Source organism: Arachis duranensis, chromosome 5 (assembly GCF_000817695.3).
Source record: "Arachis duranensis cultivar V14167 chromosome 5, aradu.V14167.gnm2.J7QH, whole genome shotgun sequence".
Lineage (NCBI taxonomy): Eukaryota > Viridiplantae > Streptophyta > Magnoliopsida > Fabales > Fabaceae > Arachis > Arachis duranensis.
Genome location: NC_029776.3, coordinates 31,589,976 through 31,612,040, shown reverse-complemented (window position 1 = coordinate 31,612,040; position 22,065 = coordinate 31,589,976). Strand labels below are relative to the sequence as shown.

The following is a 22,065-nucleotide window of genomic DNA, read 5'->3' as shown; positions in this document are numbered from 1 at the left end:
AAAATTGAAAAAATAAATAAATTGATACATAAAGATTACTAAATAATACGTGATAGGTTAAATTATTATTTAATTACTAAATAATAAGTGAATGTTTATTATAATATTTATAAGGATTATTATTTAATTAATGTAATATATATTTTTGTTGATGCAGCCTAACAGGAATTTGTTGGTGCGTAAACTGGATCCACCACAGACGTGGAATCCAATGGTGGAGAACCACTTACGCGCCACGGGATTCTACTACGTCTCCAGAATTGGAGTCATAAGAGGATTTCACCCCATGTTAGCTGCTCTGGTTGAAAGGTGGAGGCCTAAGACCCACAGCTTTGTATTGCCGATCGGTGAGGTTACAGTGACATTAGAGGATGTCGCTCATATATTTGTCCTACACATTGATGGAGAGCCTGTCAGTGGATGGACAGATAGTAGTAGCGAGTTCGTTCAAAGTCAGGGCATAGCGATATTCGGTCGTGAGCCATCAGTCAGTCATAATGCGAAGTCCTATATAAAGTTGGGTTGGGTTCGACGTATTAGAGATGCAGAGCCGTTGGATACTGAGGAGTCCATCAGGAGATACGTCAGATGTCATATCTTCTGTTTGTTAGGGTCGACCCTATTCACGGACAAGTCGACCGCATATGCCCATGCGAAATATCTACCATTGCTTCGCGATTTCGAGCAGATCCATACTTATAGTTGGGGGTTAGCTTGTCTCGCTCATCTTTACAGAGCACTATGCCGTGCATCATGATATGATACAAAGGAGATGGATGGCCCTCTGAATCTGTTGTTTGTTTGGGCATGGGAGCGAATGACGTGTCTTGCTCCCGTACCGAGACAAACCCTTTCACCCGCCGAGATACCAGTTGGCAGGAGGTACGTACGCTCCTATGGACATCTGCTGAGATTGACGGCCTACGTTCCTCATCATCCACAACCACCTGCCCCACAGCCACCTGCCCCACAGCATGCAGTGTTTGAGCCGATTCCTTATTATATACCACAGCCACCGGCCTACAGTCATGGTAGCCATCACTCTCAGGGCAGTCACCACTCTCAGCACAGCCACCACGCTCAGAGCAGCCACCATTCTCAGCACTCTCAGCACAGCCCCCACGCTCAGAGCAGCCACCATTCTCAGCACAGTGACCACGGTCAGTCCGGCCAGCATCATGATCCCATACTTACCATTCCTTCTGGTACAGATTGGTTTGACTTCTCCAGCGGCGGAGATGCTGGTTTGGGTGGCTGGTCAGATTTTAGTGGTATCCCTTCACTGTCAGTGTCAGCTGATCCACGTAGGGCATCAGTAGATATGGCTCATGGTTTGCAGGGTCGTACTTCCGAGCGCACGTCAGCGAGTGCGTCATGTGATAGTGGTTTTATGCAGCGTCAGCGGGCATACACAGTTGTTGACACGTTCAATCTTGGATCATCCGCTCCAGCAGAGGTAGGCGGGTCGGCCACTCCGACGATGCAGGTGGGTCCGCCACTCCCACAGAGGCAGGTGGTTCGGGAGCTCCGGGGGTGGATAACTCAGTTCGAGGTCACCCATATGACTTACGGACGGAGCGAAATCCACCTGATAGGTATACTCCATCGCGGTTCAGTCTGGGCATTATGGGTAAGGGACTGAGGTACTTTGGTGGAAAGAAGTGAGCTTCGGTTTAGGTTATCTAGAGTTTATTTTCAGAATTAGGTTAATGTAATTCGTGTTTAATGTTCTGGTATGTTAACTTATGTAACCTGTAGTTCCCTTTTTTGTATATTAACTTAAGGAAATCAGTTAATGACAATATTAAGCAGACATTAAGATATCAATGGATAGACTTCATTTGAAAAATACAAACACGTCTGATTTCAAAAGCATCAACTGACGAAATGCAAATTAAAAAGTACAAACATGACCATACTAAACCATGAACCAGCACCACTCGGTCCAGCACGCTGCGGACACCTACTCCGACTATGACCCTGAGCACCACAGAGACGGCATATCCGAGGAACACGCATGTCACGTGAGTCCATTTCATTCAGGTATCGGGTTAGTTTGGGCCTGCCTTTAGACGTTCGCCTCAGTGCGGGATTAGCGACCAATGTGGGTCCCTCATAAGCAGGCCATGTCTCAGGATCTCCTAATGGTGTGAACTCAAACCTATATACCTTACGAACTTCCGTCATCTTGTACACCTCATGCACATACAACTGCCAATCGAGCAGCTGGTTAGCACAGCAAGCAATAACATGGCGACATGGTATTCGTTCAACCTGAAAGTGCCCACAGTCACACGTCCGTCGTGCTAGATCAACAACTAACACCTTTCCAGTAGTCATTTCGCGCACCTCAAACACCTCATTTCGTCTATCAAAGCGGTGCACAACTATATTCGCAGCCTGTTGCATACTTGCTTCTATCCGCTGTTGCGCAAATGCGGAGTATGTAAATCCAGCACGCTTGCATTCGTGAGTCTCGGCACTCTTCCGTGTAAAGAGTTCATTTAACCTATAATATGTTGCTCGGACCAGCGCCAACACAGGTAGATTACGGGCACCCTTCAACACTGAGTTAATACACTCGACAAGGTTCGTTGTCATATGGCCCCATCGATGTCCCTTGTCGAATGCCAATACCCAATGTCTGAGTCCGATGGCATCGCACCACCTGGCATATGCCTCGCCTCGCTCTTCCAACCTCTTATAGTTGATATTATACTCCTCCACCGTTCTTGAATACCCTATGTTGACAACAAGCTTCTGCAAGTGAGGGACTTTGAATGCCCTTAAGAAGTTACTGCCGATGTGTCTTATACAAAACATCCACCATGCTCTTGGAGGTTGCCAGTCACCACCGGAACGATTAACTGCTGCCCGTATTGACTCATGCCGGTCTGAGATCATATCCACACTGTCTTTTCTAACAACATACGTTTGCAGATTCCTGAGGAAGAAGTGCCACGCATCAGCTGTCTCACCTTCCACCAAGGCAAAGGCAATAGGCACAATGTTCTGGTTCCCATCTTGTGCAACAGCGACTAGAAGTGTACCTTTGTATTTTCCGTATAGGTGTGTGCCATCAACCTGAACCAGGGGCTTGCAATGCCTGAATGCCCTAATGCATGGATTGAAACTCCAAAATACACGATGAAGTATTTTTACACCTTGTGCCTCCTCATTCCCGTTGTAGAGTGGTCGTGTTTCTATTTGGACAAATGAACCAGGAATCTTCTGCACCATGACCGAGAGCCACCACGGCAATGCTTGGTAAGATTCCTCCCAATAACCGAAAACGTTGGCAACGGACTTCTGCTTTGCCAACCAAGCCTTTCGATAACTGATGGTATAGTTGAACCTTAACTGGACTTCCGCAATTATAGATTTCACCTTGATGGACGGGTCCGTCTCGACCAACGGCCTTATAGCCTCAGCAACTGTATCTAAGTCCAACTTGGAATGATCTTGTGAAATCGTTCCGATGGTGCACGTGTGCCTACCGTTGTATCTGCGTATCTCCCAACAACTTTTTCTCCGTATCAAGCTGGCTCGGATAAGCCAGTCACATCCATGCCCGAACATCTTGCATTTTGCATAGAACGTCTGTGGCTCAGACTCATACACATCATAGTCAACTCCTCTAGATATATTGAAACTTCTAATTACTGCAACGACCGACTTTCTAGAACTGTATTCCATTCCAATTCGGAACTCTCCGTCCTCAGGATTAGCAATACCTACAGAAAGCCGAAATCATTGTTTATTGCACAGTCCAAGGTATAAAGTAATAAAAACTTCTTATTTAGTCAACACGTACCTCTGTTTGCATATTCCGGAAACTCGGGGGCATGCATGGCATCGAGATCCAACTCACACATAAAAGGTGGAACGCCCATCGGTTGACTGCTCGAGGGATGAACCACTACATTCTCCACTGCTGCCTCAACTCCCACATCGCCATCCTCATCTTCGTCGCCGGCTTCATAAGTGGCTTCGAAGTCCTCTTCGCTGTCACTATTCATTTCTTCGTACACTGCAGCTATATCATCATTTACATCTATATCAGTTTGGACCGCTACTGCCTCTACAGCTTCAAACTCAACGTACAACTCAATCTGTGGGTGTCTCATATAAGTCTGCCGATGAATTTGAAACATATTCTGCATACTCACTTCATCCGTGATCGAAATGGTATCAAACTGTTTTAGACCACCAAAAACCATAACTGGATTCCGGTACAGAATTCTGCTCACTCTCATTAATGTACCATTCTCCATGCTTTGACATAGGCCGTTCTGCAGCTCCATTAACGTCATCGTGCATGGAACCACAAACGAAAACGGATTTTGTGACACTAACCTCACTCCCTCATGAGTATTACGTATTATCTCACCATCACGATACACCACCAAATTTGCGGTGTCCTCCATTACACCCAGAAGAGCATCAAAGATTCCTCACAACACACTCAAATCTCACTCACTCGGTATGGAAAACACTATCGAGCTCTACCTTATATAGAGCAGTGCACTTAACACGCCCCCCACGTGGTGCACAGTTGGACCAATCACCCTTCGCCACGTCAGCACGCCCCCTGCGTGCTGACGCAGCACGCCCCCCACGTGGTGCAGCGGCTGGCCAACCACGTTCCGCCACGTCAGCATGCCCCCTGTGTGCTGACTAAGCACGCCCCCTGCGTGCTGCCTAGGTGGCTCAACCACAGCATGCCACCTAGCTTCCACGCCCCCCACGTGTTGTATGCACCACGCCCCTTACGTGTTGTGCATTTTATCTGACACGTCCATCTCTGTGTAATACACCCAGTTGCTCCATTTTCTCCCAATTCACCAAAATGTTTTCCATATTTAAATTAATGAGCCAAAAAAGAGACCAACTCCTTTTTCTTTTTTATTAAAAGTTGCATTGTAAACAGCTGTAACTTGGGTAGCTAGATCCTAAACTACTCATTTGAAAATGTATATAATGAACATGGAAAGCACTTACTTGAAGCCTTAGATAGTGTGAAATACACGTGCCACAAAAAGGTCAATACCTTTTTCTATTTTGTTTTTTTGACATAGAAAAGCTTAAAGTTTTGGAAAAAAAATCAAGTAAAAAAAAGTGATAAAATAATAAAATTAAGTTTAATCACTATTAAATTTATAATTTTTTATCATGTATGAATTTTAATATCTTAATTCACAAAAAATTAGACTTCTACTCTCTCACTTCATTAATAATATTGAGTATCTTCTTAATATTAATACACATTTCAATTAATGTGGATACTGATGTGATAAGGATATTTTATCACATCTTACGTGGATGTCCATTTTTCATAAAAAATAGTTTTTTAAGAATGACTATATTTAATATGAAGTTAAAAAAGCTACGTCATGTACGTATATGCTTTAAACCTCTGACTATTATATACAGCAATAAAGCATTCCTTTCTCCTCTTTTTATTATAATACTCTTCTTATACACTACTAACACTTCTCTCTCCTTTAATATAGATACATCAATTATTCCTATTATAGTGAGATTATTATTGGCTAATATTAATACTTGTGTTTTCTACTTCCACTTTTATTTTATATTTATTATATCTTCTTTATTTATTTTACAACACGTTATCAGCACGAGACTCTGATCAAATTTTTAGGAAGACTCAGGTAACAAATTTTTATTATGTCGAAACTCTCTCATCTTGAATTAAATACTCTTGATATATCTGGAAACAATTATTTATTATGGATATTAGATGTTGAAATCCATCTTGATTCAATGGATCTTGGAGATACCATTAAAGCTGAAAATAATGCATCCCAGAAGGATAAAGCCAACGCCATGATTTTTCTTCATCGTCATCTTGACAAAGGATTGAAAAATGAATATCTCATATTAAAAGATCCTACAGATCTTTGGAAAGACGTTGAAAAAAGGTATAATCATCAAAAGACGGTGATACTTCCTCAAGCCCAATATGAATGGACACACTTGCGTCTACAGGATTTTAAACCTATAAATGAATATAATTCTGCAATGCTTCAAATCACCTCACGAATGAAATTATGTGGGAAAAAGATAACTGATCATGATATGTTGGAAAAAACTTTCTCAACCTTCCATGCCTCGAATGTGCTCCTGCAGCAGCAGTATCGAGAAAAAGGGTTTAAAAAATATTCTGAGTTAATTTCTTGCCTTTTTGTTGTTGAACACAACAATGAGTTGCTTTTAAAGAATCATGAAGCGTGCCCAGCTGGCACCGCCCCATTTCCTGAAATAAATGCGACAAATTACCCCAAAAAAGGTAAATGGCAAGGTTTTAATAACAAGAAAAATTATGAAAGAAAAAGGAATTATATTAAAAAGAGAGGATCTCACCAGAAGTGGGATAAAGAAAGAAATATTGGGCAAAATAAATCAACAGAGGATAAGTATTTCCGTTGTGGTGGAAATGGCCATTGGTCACGTACATGTCGTACCTCAAGGCACCTAGTCGATCTTTGACAAAGGAAAGGAAACAAATTTTGTTTCAAATGATGCTGAAAATTTCACCACTCATTATGATGTATCTGATTTCTTTGAGGATCCTGAAGGAAATATTGGTCATTTAATCAATGATGGAATAGTTTAATATGTGAGATTGTTTAGTATCCATGTAAATAAATAATGTAAAGAACTTATTGTTAAGTTTTATTTTCTATGTATTTGAGTTTCAAATATGATGTATATAAATAATGAAATATTAATGTTTATGAATTTTGAAATTATTAAATGTGTCATGTTTTACAATAAAATTTTAGTATATGACATTATTTTTATGTACAGTATTTCTTAGAAAAATAATTTCGATCAAGTATTCAATTTAACTGTACATACTACTTATTTTATTATTATTTGTATTTGAAGAAAATGGCAAGGATATATAATGAAGATGTATGCCTTGCGGATAGTGCAAGTTCGCAAAGTATTCTCAAAAGTGATATATATTTTACCCATCTGGTGCCAAAAGAAGAATGTGTTAATACTATTATTGGCTCAAGCAATGTGATAGAAGGCTCTGGAAGAGTTATAATTTTATTTTCTATAGGAACAAAATTTATAATAAATAATGCACTATTGTCTACGAAGTGTCTAAGAAACTTGTTGAGTTTCAAAGGTATTCGTCGAAATGGATATCATATTGAGACAATGAATGAAGGAAGTCATGAGTACTTACGTATCACAGCTCATGATTCAAATAAAAAGGTTATATTAGAAAAGTTGCCTTCACTTTTATCTAGTTTATATTATACCAAGATTAGTGCAATTGAATCACATGCCACTGTAAACCAGAAGTTTACTAACCCAAATGAATTCATAACTTGGCACAACTGATTGGGTCATCCGGGAACAACCATGATGCAGAGAATTATTGAAAACTCTCATGGACATTCACTAAAGAACCAGAAGATTCTTAAATCTAGTGAATTTTGTTGTGCTGCATGTTTTCAAGGGAAGTTAATTTTAACGCCATCACTAGTAAAGATTGGATTTGAGTCCCCCTGAATTTCTAGAAAGGATTCAAGGTGATATATGTGGACCTATTCATCCACCATGTGGATTTTCTAGATATTTTATGGTCCTGATAGACGCATCTTTGAGATGGTCACATGTGTGCTTATTGTCTTCTCGCAACCTGGCGTTTGCAAGATTACTGGCTCAAATTATTTGATTAAAAGCACAATTTTTGAAAAATTCAATCAAAGCAATTCGTCTTGATAATGTTGGTGAATTTACTTCCCAAACTTTTGATGCTTATTGTATGGCTAATGGAATAAGTGTTGAACATCTAGTAGCTCATGTTCACACACAAAATGGGTTAGCAGAATCACTTATTAAATGCCTCCAATTAATTGCTAGACCCTTGCTTATGAGAACAAATCTCCCAACCTCGATTTGGGGACATGCTATTTTATATGCCGCAACACTTATTCGTTTGAGACCAACGAGTTACCATCAGTTCTCTCCTTTGCAATTAGCATTTGGCCAACAGCCAAATGTTTCCCATTTAAGAATATTTGGGTGTGCGATATATGTTCCCATTGCACCACCTAATCGCACCAAAATAGGACCCCAAAGAAAATTGGGGATATATGTTGGATATGATTCTCCCTCTATAGTGAGGTATCTTGAGATACAAACTGGGATGTATTTAATGCCCGATTTACGGATTGTCATTTTGATGAATCAAAATTTTCAACATTAGGGGGGAGAGAATAAGCTTCCTGAAAAGGAACTTAATTGGAATGCATCATCGTTGATGCATTTAGATCCTCGATCAAGGCAATGTGAACTAGAAGTTCAAAAGATTATACATTTACAAAGAATAGTAAATGAATTGCCTTATGCATTTTCTGATACAAAGAGGATAACCAAATCTTATATACCAGCGAAAAATGCCTCAATTCGAATTGATGTCCCAGTTGGACAAATTGCTACCGAAGCAAATACACGTCAGGAGCGTGGCAGGCCTTTCGGTTCCAAAGACAAAAATCTTTGAAAGCGAAAAGAGGTAAATACTATTCCTGTTATAAAAGACATAGTAGAGACACCTGCAGTTATCCAAAATTATGATATAATTTTAACGCCAGAAGATGTTCAGGTACCTAAAAATTGTGAAAATGACGAGATCTCGATAAACTATGTCTTTACAAGAGAGAAATGGGACCGAAATAAAACAATTGTCAATAAAATTTTTGCATATAATGTGGCATTAAATATCATGCATGAAAGTAAGGATCTTGAGCTAAGATCAGTCGAAGAATGTCGACAAAGGAATGATTGGCCAAAATGAAAAGAAGCCATGAAGGCTGAATTAGACTTACTTGCAAAACGTGAAGTTTTCGGACCTATAGTCCGTACACCAGAAGATGTAAAACCTATTAGATACAGATGGGTATTTGTGAGAAAACGGAATGAGATAAATGAAGTTGTGCGCTACAAAACCCGACTTGTGGCACAAGGTTTTTCACAAAGGCCCGGTATAGATTATGAAGAAATGTATTCCCCTGTAGTGGATGCGATAACATTACGTTATTTGGTCAATTTATCTGAATATCATAAACTGCATATACATTTAATGGATGTGGTAACAGCCTATTTATATGGCTCATTAGATCGGGATATCTATATGAAAGTCCCTGAAGGACTAAAGATATCTAAACCATCCAATGAATATTTGCAAGGGTTATACTCAGTCAAATTGCAAAGATCTTTATATGGTATAAAGCAATCTGGATGAATGTGGTATAATCGTCTTACTGAGTATCTGGCCAAAAATGGATTCAAGAATGATGATATCTGCTCATGCGTTTTCATAAAGAAATCTGTATCTGGATTCATTATAATTGTTGTATACGTTGATTTAAATATCATTGGAACTCCTGAAGAGATTCCAACAATTATAAAAACTCTAAAAGAAGAGTATGAGATGAAAAATCTTGGAAAGACTAAATTTTGTCTCGACCTGCTGATCGAGCATACAAAAAATGGGATCTTTATTCATCAAACAACATACACAGAAAAGATTTTGAAAAAGTTTTATATGGATAAGTCGCATCCATTAAGCACTCCAATGATTGTAAGATCTTTAGATGTGGAAAAGGATCAATTTCGTCCTAAAGAAGAGAATGAAGATATTATTGGTCCTGAAGTACTATATCTTAGTGCCATTGGAGCGCTAATGTATCTTGCTAATAATACACGACCGATATATCATTTGCTGTGAATTTATTAACAAGGTATAGTTCCTCTTCAACCAGAAGACATTGGAACGGAATCAAACAAATCTTTCGATATCTTCATGGGACGGTTGATATGGGATTGTTTTATCCCTATGGATCCAAGTCACAATTAGTTAGCTATGCAGATGCTGGATACTTGTCTGATCCACATAAAGAGAAATCTCAAACAGGATATCTGTTCACATATGGTGGTACAGCTATATCATTGAGGTCCACAAAACAGACGATAACAGCAACCTCCTCTAATCATGCTGAAATACTCGCGATACATGAAGCTAGTCGCGAGTGTTTTTGACTCAAGAGTTTGATCCAATATATTCTGTCATCATGTGAACTGATTGACCATAGGATAGCTCCAACTGTCCTGTTTGAAGATAATACAGCATGTATTGCTCAACTTAAAGGCGGATATATCAAAGGTGATAGAACAAAGCATATTTCTCCCAAATTCTTCTTCACTAATGATCTTCAAAATCAAGGGACAATTGATATCCAACAAATCCGCTTAAGTGATAATCTGGCAGATTTATTTACAAAGTCACTACCAAAATCCTCCTTTGAAAAATTGGTACATGAGATTGAGATGCGCCGATTTCGAGACATTAAATGATGTCGGCAAGAGGGGAAAACTGTATTTTTTTCCTTGGTCAATTTTTTTTCCATTGTATTTTTCTTGACAAAGTTTTTAATGAGGTAGTCTCCATCTCTAAAGGATATTGTACTCTTTTTTCTTTATTAAGGTTTTTTTCCATTGGATTTTTCTTTAGTAAGGTTTTAACGAGGCAATAATCCTAAATGGTCATGCAAAGAAGAAGTGTTGTGATAAGAATACTTTATCACACCTTACGTGGATGCCCATTTTCTATGAGAAATAGTTTCTCAAGAATGACTACATTTAATATGAAGTTGAAAAAACTACCTCATGTATGTATATAAATAGAGATTTAAGCCTCTGATTATTACATATAATAATAAAGTATTTCTTTCTCCTCTTTTTACTATAATACTATTTTTATACACTGTTAACATTTTTTTTCTCCTTTAATATAGATACATCAATTATTCATATTATAATGAGATTATTATTAGCTAATATTAATACTTGTGTTTTTTACTTCCACTTTTATTTTATATTTATTATATTTTTTTATTTATTTTACAACAGATACGATTCTTTTATACGATTCTTTTAATGTAAATGTCATTCACAATATCTAGCTAATGGCTATGTTGTCCGGATTTAAATTACAAATATTTCAGATTTACTAATCATCAAGACAATATAGTAGATTTTAATTAGAAAATATAAATGAAGTTTTGGAAACATGTTTATTTGTGATATAAGACTCTGATATTTGAGTTTTAAACATCTTAAAATTTGGTTTTTTTTTCTTGAGTAGCTTTAACAAATTGATTAAAGACTCAATGCCGCTCCTACGTATTTTTATGAAAGAAAATGCGACCTCATAGAAAAATAAAGGGATACTTCGCCCAGCCCCTAAAATTTATATTTTAAGATAATATAAATATTTTATTAAAAATTCGTTAAATAATAATAACAATTAATTTTATAAGAATTTTATTGATAATTTTTAGAATTTTAAATCCACACAGACAAATTTATTTTTGAAATTTTTTTCACCGTGATGATTAGGCTAATTTTTTTTGTTATGGAAGAGGGACAGGTATTGTGCCGAATTATGGAATGTGGGGGTGCTACACCGAATTGTGGGAAGGAAGAAATTGGACCCTCCGAATTCTTTGTTTTGAAAATTTTGTAAGCAAATCGAAGGGTCCGTTTTGCTTGTATACAAAATTCACATGGGAAAAACGGACTGTGCGATATGTCTTCATCAAAACGGAAGGTCCGTTTTCTTTGTTGGTTTTTTTATTTTTATTTTGTTATACTGGTCGTTGGGTCCGATTTCTGCTTGAGAGGAATTTTTTTTTAATTTACAGGAAATCGGAGGGTCCGAGTTCCCATCAACAACTCGCAGGGTCCGATTACTGTGTTCCTGACACCACAGCCCGGTAAAACTTCCCTTCTCTCCATATCTGCGTCCTACACTAACGATGGCTCCATAATAAAATTATGGCTCCATAATAAAATTAATTTCTGTGATGATTAAGTAAAAAGGAATCATTGTTGCAAATGATGTTTAAAAAAAAAAGTAATTGTGATATGAAAAATTTTCAAAAGAAAAAACAGAATGATGATGTTGATGTGTTAGTGTTTGTGTTGATAGTAGTAGAGGAGATAATAATGGTGATAAGATATAGTTGCCCAATAGAAATAGTAGAGATAAAAGTTATAATGATGAGGATGAAAAAAATATTAGGAATAGTAGTGGTTGGTCCTATTGCTAAAAAGAATTTTGTGGAAATATAAATTTTTTACATATTATGAATAAGATAAAGTCTGTTTTTTGTCTTCAATATTTATAATTTTCTTTAAAAATACTTTTAACGTTTAACTTCATTCTATTTTGTTTCTAATGGTTTTGATTGATGTCAAAATAATCTATGGATGTTAATTTTATCTAAAACGTTAGGATCAAAATTAAATAAAAAATTAAATAAATAAAAATGTTAAGGACAAAATTGAATGAAATTAAACATTAAAAATATTTTTGAAGAAATTATAAATGTTAAGGACAAAAAAATACACTTTATGTTTATAAATAAAACCTCTTACAAAACTAATTTTATTAACTGTTTGACAAAATTTTTAATAAAAAATTTGTATTATCTCAAAATAAATAATATTAGTTGTCAAAATATTCTATTTCTTAATAAAAAATTATATTGTCTTTCGCTAAAAATAGATAAAGTTTAAATTGGTTCATTATTCTAAAAGTTCTCTAATAACATTGCTATGAAAGCCTCTTTTTAATAGTAAAAAATAATACTTAAAAACTATCAAAGAAGAGAGGAGCTTAGAGACATTACACTAAAATTCACAAAAGCGGAAAAGCCTACTAATAGTTATTTTTTGATGGTCAGCCCACTAATCATTACTCCTTACAAATTAAAACTCTTAGACCAGGAACAATAACTTTATATATTTTTTCCTTTCTTCAATAAGCGATATACTTTTGATGTTGACTTAACCTTACTAAAGGTTAAAATCATGATTGTCTTCCAGGTAGCGTCAAGTGGACAAGTTATTATCGAAGTACAAGATTTGGTTGAAAGTTGGAACAACCTCGGCTCAGACTTCTAAACTACTTGTTTTAAAATACCGTGATGCTATATGATCAAATTATTTTGGTAATTAAATTCAACCAAATTAGTTCAATAACTTATGGGAACAATAAATACCAATTGAAGAAAAAAGACTTCGTCAAAATTAGTTAAAAATATAACTTATTCACCAAACATTTTTCTTTCAAATAATCTTTTTCTCCTTTGTACCAAAGATACCTTGTTGGAGTGGGGATTGACAAAGATAATGGATAATTATACAACTTGATCTCGTATGTCATGATTATTGAAAGAGAAAGAAATTTGGGTCCATAGATACTTTCATTAAGACTAGACAGAATAATGACCACAAGTGGTCCTGTCTCTTCCTTCTATTGGAGTTTGTAATTGTATATAAATATGACAGCCCCCACCCAAAAAAATAGTAATAATAATAATAAAAAGGAACCAGACATTACATTATCAAATGACCATCCAATACAGCATACAGGATTAAAAGGGAATTTGTGGCATTGTCAATGATGAATGAGCAATGAGAGGCAAAAAGAAAAATTGTGGCACCAAAACCATGCCTCGACAGGGCATTATCCGTGCATTTTCATAATGCTGCCTCCTTCACCTATTTTCATGACAATATAAATATGTGTAACCAAACAGTAACCAATGATAAAAATAAAAAATAACAAAGTCATGCTAACATGGAAGTATCTACTAAATTAAAATCAAATATCTGAATTACCATTATTTCAGACAACCCATGTTACAACAATGAGAATCGAAAATTCATACCTCTATTGATTATCAGCTGTAAGCTGTCATAGGAGGATCTGATCAAACCTGCAGAATAACATCGGACACTACTAGTAAACTATTATGCTAATTCAACTGGTTCTAAAATCTATTACCATCTCAAAGCATGTCCCGTATGGAAGTCAAAACAAATTGCAAATCAATTTGCCTCCAGCCCTCCATAACAAAGATTGAGCAGTTGAGTTCATTGTCCAAACTTAAAAGTAAATTACAGGTGAATAACAAACTTGAAACTGTAACTTTAAAAGATCAAATGGCCATAGAAACAAAGAGTTTACTGAATTTGAGTTAAAAAACTTTAAGAATGATTAACATGGAAGAAAACTTCATGTCTGCAAACGAGTAATGACTATATAGTTTAATTGCTAATATATTTTAATACATTTATAATTATCTCCCTTGGAAATTTTGATTAATCTGCATCGACACTATACCTTCAGCAAATTGATGCTCTTCAAACACTTCTTTTTTTTCGGCTTTTGAGCTACACCTAGGTAACTGAAGTTATCATGCAACAAAAATCAGGATAATTTCAACTTGAAATTAATGGAAAATTTTACAGAAACATCGGGGTAAAAAAGATCAAACTTTTGAACCATAAAATTGGTGCTTCTGGGTTTTACTTAGGTTAACTAAAGCAACCAATTGCAAACAATTAAGTCCCAGAAGAAATATATAAAAAATAAAGAGTATATTCTTCAAGGAAAATGCATTGTCCTCTTTGCTGCCATGGTTCAAAGCTATTTCTCATATATCTACCAATATCAAATATGAGTTTGTTGACAAAGTTAGATCCAGTGACTTGATTAAACTGTTTAGAAACAAAGGAAATAATATTAAACATAAACCTCTGCCCTTTAAGTCAGCATTCAGTAGGTTCATGAGCCTTCTCTTCCTTGCTTGGAACAATATCTTCCATCCTGGGAAATGGACAGCATTGTTTAATAAGAACGAAATAATTGAAATATTCATATAGAAGCCTAGAAATGCAGGAAGGTCCAAAATCTTTGATACATTCATTATTAGGTATCACTTGCATCCACATAGGAATGACAGCCTAGAAACGCAAGTGTCTTATTTTTTTCATTCTGCACTAAATAAGCCTATAAATTCCAACACCAATTTTTAGATGAAGTTAACATGTGTACCAATATGTTATGTTTACCTATTATTTGTAGCCTTCAGATCTGTTGTGCTTGCTTCTTTTTGTGACAAAATTGAGGAGAATAACATTTTGTCCTGAAATAAAAACAAGCATTGTGCTGACACATACATAATGTAGAAATACAACTCAACCTTGAGAACTAATTAGAAGAATAGCTTTTAAAAACAAGAGAGTAAAAATTATTGTTTGAAACTAAAATATCAATCATCCAACCATGCAGACAGGCCCATCTAAAAAGGGTGAAAGAAAAACTAGAGAAAAGTGACAAAGAAATAGTATTCCTATTCATCTTTGTATACTTATGAAACTTACAGTAAACAGATAAAATTTCAAAAAGAGATGACAACTATGTATGTCACAGTAAAATTAGAGTCAAGTCAGAAATTGTATTAAAAATAAAATCCTTCTAGCCAAAAATGGATGAAATCCATTTACCTCTTCATTCGTATTCATTATAGTGTCCTGAATCCTCTGTAGGATGTGTTGTAAACTTCCAACTTCATATTGTAATGCCTTAGGATTATGTTCAGAGGAGTTAGAATGTTAAAGGACCTCCAACCAGAAATCATAAACATTGCGGTAAATCAAATGTCAACCTCTTTATCTGAAATTAAGTTTTGTATCTCCACATCCTTTGCTGATAAAGTTTGCTTTATGTTTAGCTGGGTTAAGAGAAGACTTCAACAGAATCTGTTAAGTAAAAGCAAATAAATTTAAATGAAACTTTTGTATTTGATTAAGACAGCTATTCCATTTTGGTATGGATATTTCTTCTATATGAGCTCGATCATTATTGCTAAGTCTTGCCGCATCCAGCTTTGCTTCTAGCTGTGAGATGACTCTATCCTTTCTTCGTAATTCAGCCTCATTGTTTTCCAGTCTATTTCTTAGATCAGTAATATTTTCTGGAGCAACAAAAAAATAGTGTTTCCCAGATGATGAAACTTAGACAGGATGGAAACACATCATGCACCTAAATATATCATTAATAGCATACAACATATTTAAGATATGTAAGATTGATAATGGGGGTTTTAAGTTACCTACAAATTCTTTTTCAAATGTAGAGACCCGGTCCATTTTGTTTCTCAGGCTAGTCACTGCTTACAGGATATTATTGAAAAGGGAGGAAACAAGAGACCAATGAATCTTCTATATCATTTGATCGCATGAATATATACAGTTCCCCAGATAAAAACGCATGAATGACTATTAGCTGAAAATCTATTTACCAACTTCCTCTTTATCATTTACAAGATTCTGCACTTTGTCCACAATTTGCTTGACATAAAACACCTCCTTCTCTACCGAATCAAATAACAATAAGTGAGAGTTTATTTTCTCTGAAAGAACATTGATCATCCTGTCTTTGGTTTCAATTGAACGTTTCATTTGAGCAGTAGATTCCTGCATAAATTTTTGTTAAACCCAAATACACGATCAGTGTAATTCCTTAATTAGGAGGAGTCCAACTGTTATTAATTTCTCTATAAAGTACAAGCTTTAATTGTCCTGGTAATCTACAGAAACAACCAAAATCCTAATTAACAAATAATATGGTTCAAAATCAAACATATGGATTAGATATGAATACCACAGGAGATCCATAGAATTGTCACACAAAAAAGGGGGGAAATGGGTTCACTATAGCTATATAGTTATAAACACCGATTCCCCAGTTCTGCTCAAATTCACACATCACATGTTCATCAGATTCTACACAATCTCGCAAACCATGAAAGAAAATTGAGATGATCGAAATTCTCGGTTCCTACTGCTGAATAGCACCATCTCTTCCCCTTTACTGGTTATATTCAATGGTTTATATGGCAATATTTATAACGAATATTAAGAAGACCAAAGCCAATCATACAAAAAATAACCTCATAAGCATGCACGAAATTCTCCCTAGACTGTAGCACGCTATTTAGGGTTCCCTTCAACTCTTTGTGCTTGCTTTCAAGCATCGCATTATCATTCTGTAGGTAATTTACCTGCATTAGAAGCAAAAGTAAATTTCATTTTCCAAAGAGAAACAAGATCTTAAAGATGCAAATATCAAATACCACAAACCTGTCTCTCCAGTTTCTGGCACTCTTCTTTGACCGAAGCTAACTCTTGCTGCAATTCCTGTATCTTCATAGTCAACTCTTCCTCATTCTGCTTCTGCCTCTGATCTCGCTCTCAAACACCGCAAATCAAATAAGCACTTGAAAAAATAACCAAAATTTTCTAAAGAAAAATAGTAAAAGAACAGAAAATGGAAAACCTGGATTTGTTGGCGGTGCTGTTCCGTGGCAGAGCGTTCTCTGTCCTGAAAAAGTTCAAGTTAGTCGAAGAAAACGGAGGGAGTGTCAATGGCGAACGGGTTTTCAGAGAAAGTGTTACCCTGAGATATCGAACTTCGGAAATTAGGGATTGAAGTTGGAGCTTGAACTTTGAGAGCTTCAGAAGTTCCATCACCTATTTTATCCAAAAAGAAAACAAAAATTTCTTTGCTTTTCAGTTTCCATTTTCAATTTTTCATATTTGTCGCTTTTTTATAGGAAATCCCAGCGACGTCGTTTTCTTTCTTCGAGGAATGTAATGCAGGTTGCGGTTGCACTTTTTGGAGGGAAATTTGCAGGGTGGTTTTGTTTTAGCATTGGGGGTACGAAAGCGCCAAAGACGAGTGACACTTGTATTATTATTGATTTTTTGGTACAATCGTATTTGATATATACAAAAATTAACTAATTAAGAGAAAGTATAGAAATTTTCTGATACAAATGCAAGAAGGGAGGCCAATAAAAGAACAAGCCACGTGGAAGAAGGTATGAATAGCAAGACCATAACAAATCATTCACGCGGAAAGCAAAAGGATGATGAAAGTGAAAGGTAGTTAAGGAGAAGAAATAATCAGAAAAAAGGGGTGCATGAATTGTGAGCTCATTCTCTCTCTGCTAATTCTCCTTCCTCTGAATTCTTCAATTTTCTTTTCTCCTCCTTATTGAAACTTTGCTTTTGCCAGGTGAGCTGTGAGTCTAATATTGCTTGTGGGTCTCTCCCTTGGTTTTTCTTTCCTTTTCTTTCTTGTAATTACTCTTGACCTCATACACCAGATATCATTCCTTGTGTTAGTTCTATTGTTTTTATATACTATACATACATTATCATTGGGCATCCGTATCATTGGTACTTTCATTGAGCTGCCATGGGAGACAACACTCGGATGCAAACAATGCAAGCTGCAATTCTCAAGTTGACAGAGCAATTTGATGGCCAACAGGAACAGCTCGCGGCTATAACCCAGTCGTTAGCTTCACTCCAGCATCAACGGGAGGGACATCATGAACCGCCATCGAGACAAATTTTTGCGCCCCAACGTCAATTGAAGTTGGATTTTCCCAAGTTTTCAGGGTTTCAGGATGTCACACAATGGATTTACCGCGTGGACCGATTCTTCCGCATATACGAGACCCCAGAAAATCAGATGATGGATCTCCTTGCCGTCAATTTGGAGGCGCGAGCCCTTGCCTGGTTCCAAATTTGGGAAAAACTCAACCCGATAACATCCTGGCTTGAATTATCCACTGCTATGCAAATGCATTTTGGCCCTTCTTTATTTGAGAATCCACGTGAAGAATTGTTGAAGCTCAAACAAACTGCTTCGGTGAAACTTTATTTTGATGCGTTTAATGAGTTAGCTGCAAGGGTTTATGGGATGGATGATGCTTTAATGCTTGATTGTTTTGTTGGTGGGTTACATCCGGACCTGAAGCGAGAGGTTAAATCTCGATCTCCAGCCTCTTTGATGCAAGCTGTTTCATTGGCGAAGTTGTTTGAGGATAAATTCTTCCCACCGACCCAAAATGGGCGTTCGTCTCTTCGACCGCAGTTAACGTCCCACCCACGTACTCCTAATCATACACAACAAAGGACCGTACCCGCTTTACCTTCACCTCCTAACATTTCCCATACACCACCGTTACTGCCCACACCACCAGTTTCAAATACATTACGTAAACTTTCACCTACTGAGATCCAATTCCGGAGGGATAGAGGCCTCTGTTTCACTTGTGATGAGCGATACACCCCAGCCCATAAGTGCAGTTCAAAACACTATTTTCTAATCCAGACTTTGGAGGAAGTTCCAAAGGAGTTGCAAGCTACGACACATGCGTCAGAACCCGTGCAGGCCGATATCAGCGTGGAGCCAACCGTGGAGGAATCATTGCATTTATCTTATAATGCTTTGGCTGGTGTACCGAATCGACGCTCCATTCGCTTTACCGGGATAGTCAATGGTCGCCAGATACATATTTTAATGGATGGGGGCAGCTCGGACAATTTCATTCACCCAGCCTTGGCGAAGCGGTTATCATTGCCTGTGTATGTCGCGCCCCCGTTCAAGGTAGAAGTTGGCAATGGTGAATTATTACAGTGTGAAGGTGAAGTGCGTGCGGTGCCAGTTACGGTGCACGATCATAAACTGTTTATCACAGCCTTTTTACTCCCAATAGCCAGTGAAGAATTGGTACTAGGTGATATATGGTTGGAGACGCTTGACACACACTTGGTCAATTATCGAAAGAAATTCATTACCTTCTTGGACAATAACCAACTCATTACCTTACAAGGGGAATTGAATAACCAGCCAACCCAAGCTCAATTCAATCACTTGAAACGGTTATGTGCCACTAAAGAAATTGCAGAACTTTATACTATTCAATTACAAGGGCCAGAAGCTGCTTCTCCTCAATCTTTGGACATACCAAGCAATACTCCTCTTGAGTTGGCAATGTTGTTACGCCGATATAATTCAGTTTTTCAGGTGCCTCAAGGCTTACCCCCGACACGAATGCAAGATCATGCTATTCATTTACGTCCAGGCACAGCCTCTGTGAAAGTGAAGCCTTATCGTTATGCTCATAGCCAAAAGACTGAGATTGAGCGCATTGTGGCTGACATGTTAACTGCAGGCATCATTCAGCCTAGCTCGAGCCCGTTTTCATCCCCTGTGCTTTTGGTGAAAAAGAAAGATGGCTCATGGAGATTCTGCATGGATTATAGGGCTCTTAATGCAGTCACCATCAAAGATTCCTTCCCAATGCCGACAGTTGATGAACTCTTGGATGAACTCTTTGATGCACAATATTTTTCCAAGTTGGACCTCAGGTCGGGATATCACCAAATCCGTGTGAGCCCTGAAGACTGTTTCAAGACAGCGTTTCGAACACACCAAGGCTTGTACGAATGGCTCGTAATGCCCTTCGGCCTTACAAACGCACCGGCAACTTTCCAAAGCCTCATGAATTCAGTTTTTGCACCTGTATTAAGAAAGTTTGTCCTTGTATTCTTTGATGACATATTGGTATATAGTCCTGATTGGAATTCACATATTGAACATTTAGAGCAGGTTTTAACTATCCTCAAAGAGAATGCTTTATTTGCTAAATTCTCTAAGTGTTCTTTTGGTAGGACAGAGGTTAATTACTTGGGCCATGTAGTTTCCAAAGAAGGAGTGAGGGTGGATGCCTCAAAAGTGGAAGCGATCAAGCAATGGTTACCTCCTACTTCGGTGAAGCAGTTACGAGCCTTCTTAGGCTTGGCTAGTTATTATCGCAAATTTATCTATAACTTTGCTTTAATTGCTGCGCCTCTTACCGACTTATTGCGCAAAGATAACTTTGCGTGGTCTACTGCAGCGAATGCCGCGTTTGTGAACTTGAAGCGGGCTCTGTCATCGGCGCCAGTTTTAGCCTTGCCAAATTTCTCCAAGCCTTTTGTTCTTGAGACCGATGCTTCTGGATTGGGGATCGGTGCCATTTTGAGTCAAGATGGACACCCTATAGCATATTTTTCCAAGAAATTATCCATGACAGCCCAGAAACAATCGGTGTATGCTAGAGAAATGTTGGCCATTATTTCAGCAGTCGCAAAGTTTCGACACTATCTCTTGGGGCATAGATTTGTTATCAGAACTGATCACAAGAGTTTAAAAGAGCTGCAGAATCAGACTATACAAACTCCGGAGCAACAATTTTGGTTGGCAAAATTACTTGGCTACGATTTCACAATCGAGTATAAGAAAGGTTCTGAAAATCAAGGAGCAGATAGTCTATCTAGATCATTCATGGGTCTCTCAGTGCTGCATTGTTCTTTGGTGCCTCAGCTGCAAGCTGAATCGAAGGATTATGACCCCAGATCTGAGTTTTCAGAGTTGGAGTTGACTTCGGGAAGGTGGCAGCAACGTCAGGGTTTGTGGTATCGCGGGGACAGAATCGTGGTTCCCCACACGTCTTCTTTAGTGAAGACCTTACTCTATGAATTTCACGACTCAATAGTGGGAGGTCACGGCGGCTACCAGAAGACTTTGACCCGCATCTCAGCACAGTTTTTTTGGAAGGATATGGCCAAAACTGTTAAGGAATATGTCCGAGCTTGTCCTACATGTCAGCAGGCTAAGTACTCCACTTTACCACCTGCAGGCCTCTTACAACCTTTACCCATGCCTTCACACTTATGGCAGGATATATCTATGGACTTTATCACTGGCTTACCGGTGGTACAAGGATTATCGGTGATTCTTGTTGTGGTTGATCGACTCTACAAGTTTGCGCACTTTATTCCTTTGCCCGCGAACTATACAGCACCTTAAGTTGCCGAGGCATTTTTGAAACATGTGGTGAGCGTTCATGGGGTTCCCCAGTCAATCGTTTCAGATCGTGATCGAATTTTTACTAGCAGATTTTGGGAGCAATGCTGTCAAGGTCACGGCATCACCCTCGCTCGAAGCTCGGCGTATCACCCCGAATCGGATGGGCAGACCGAGGTGCTCAATCGGTGCCTTGAAATGTATTTACGTTGTTATACACAAGAGAATCCTCGTGACTGGCCAAAGTTGCTTCCTTGGGCTGCCTTCAGTTATAATACATCATACCATTCAGCTATTGGTATGTCGCCCTACAAAGCTGTCTTTGGAAAAGATCCAGCCCCAATTATACGCTACAACCCACAAGCTTCAGATACACCTGTAGTTCAAGAACAATTACAACAGCGTGATACTGTGTTGGAAGCTTTGAAGCGTAATTTACAGCGAGCACAAGCTAGGATGAA

The 22,065-nt window shown here is 37.6% G+C and overlaps 2 protein-coding genes across 5 annotated transcripts; both read right to left on the bottom strand.

Moving 5' to 3' along the window:
- Positions 1-1,875: 1,875 nt before the first annotated feature.
- On the bottom strand, positions 1,876-4,427 carry LOC107489039 (uncharacterized). Its single transcript, XM_016109825.1, has 2 exons — positions 3,815-4,427; positions 1,876-3,734 (listed from the first exon to the last, which is right to left on the bottom strand). Exons 1-2 carry the CDS (start codon positions 4,425-4,427, stop codon positions 1,876-1,878), a joined length of 2,472 nt encoding a protein of 823 aa, XP_015965311.1.
- Positions 4,428-13,305: 8,878 nt separating this feature from the next.
- Positions 13,306-17,528, bottom strand: LOC107489081 (uncharacterized). 4 transcript variants are annotated; one of them, XR_008009674.1, is made up of 14 exons: positions 17,356-17,528; positions 17,237-17,281; positions 17,041-17,139; positions 16,851-16,961; positions 16,200-16,374; positions 16,011-16,067; positions 15,736-15,872; positions 15,564-15,623; positions 15,403-15,480; positions 14,968-15,041; positions 14,651-14,722; positions 14,237-14,300; positions 13,782-13,829; positions 13,306-13,611 (listed from the first exon to the last, which is right to left on the bottom strand). XR_008009674.1 is itself a non-coding variant. In XM_052262381.1 (11 exons), the coding sequence occupies exons 1-11, from the start codon at positions 17,425-17,427 to the stop codon at positions 14,665-14,667; spliced, it is 966 nt and encodes a 321-aa protein (XP_052118341.1). In that variant the 5' UTR covers positions 17,428-17,528; the 3' UTR covers positions 14,334-14,664. The 4 variants fall into 4 exon arrangements, 1 of the variants encoding a protein (XP_052118341.1); XR_008009676.1 differs by having other exon boundaries at positions 17,237-17,276; positions 17,356-17,439; XR_008009675.1 differs by lacking the exon at positions 14,237-14,300.
- Positions 17,529-22,065: the final 4,537 nt, after the last annotated feature.

Excerpts from the sequence above, each read along its gene's own strand:
- LOC107489039 (XM_016109825.1), bottom strand. The coding sequence starts at position 4,427 with ATGGAGGACACCGCAAATTTGGTGGTGTATCGTGATGGTGAGATAATA. Across the intron at positions 3,735-3,814 it reads TCCGGAATATGCAAACAGAG|GTATTGCTAATCCTGAGGAC; the intron begins GTACGTGTTGAC and ends GGCTTTCTGTAG.
- LOC107489081 (XM_052262381.1), bottom strand. The coding sequence starts at position 17,427 with ATGGAACTTCTGAAGCTCTCAAAGTTCAAGCTCCAACTTCAATCCCTA. Across the intron at positions 16,962-17,040 it reads GCCAGAAACTGGAGAGACAG|GTAAATTACCTACAGAATGA; the intron begins GTTTGTGGTATT and ends CTTCTAATGCAG. Across the intron at positions 16,068-16,199 it reads AAATGATAAAGAGGAAGTTG|TGACTAGCCTGAGAAACAAA; the intron begins GTAAATAGATTT and ends TCCTGTAAGCAG.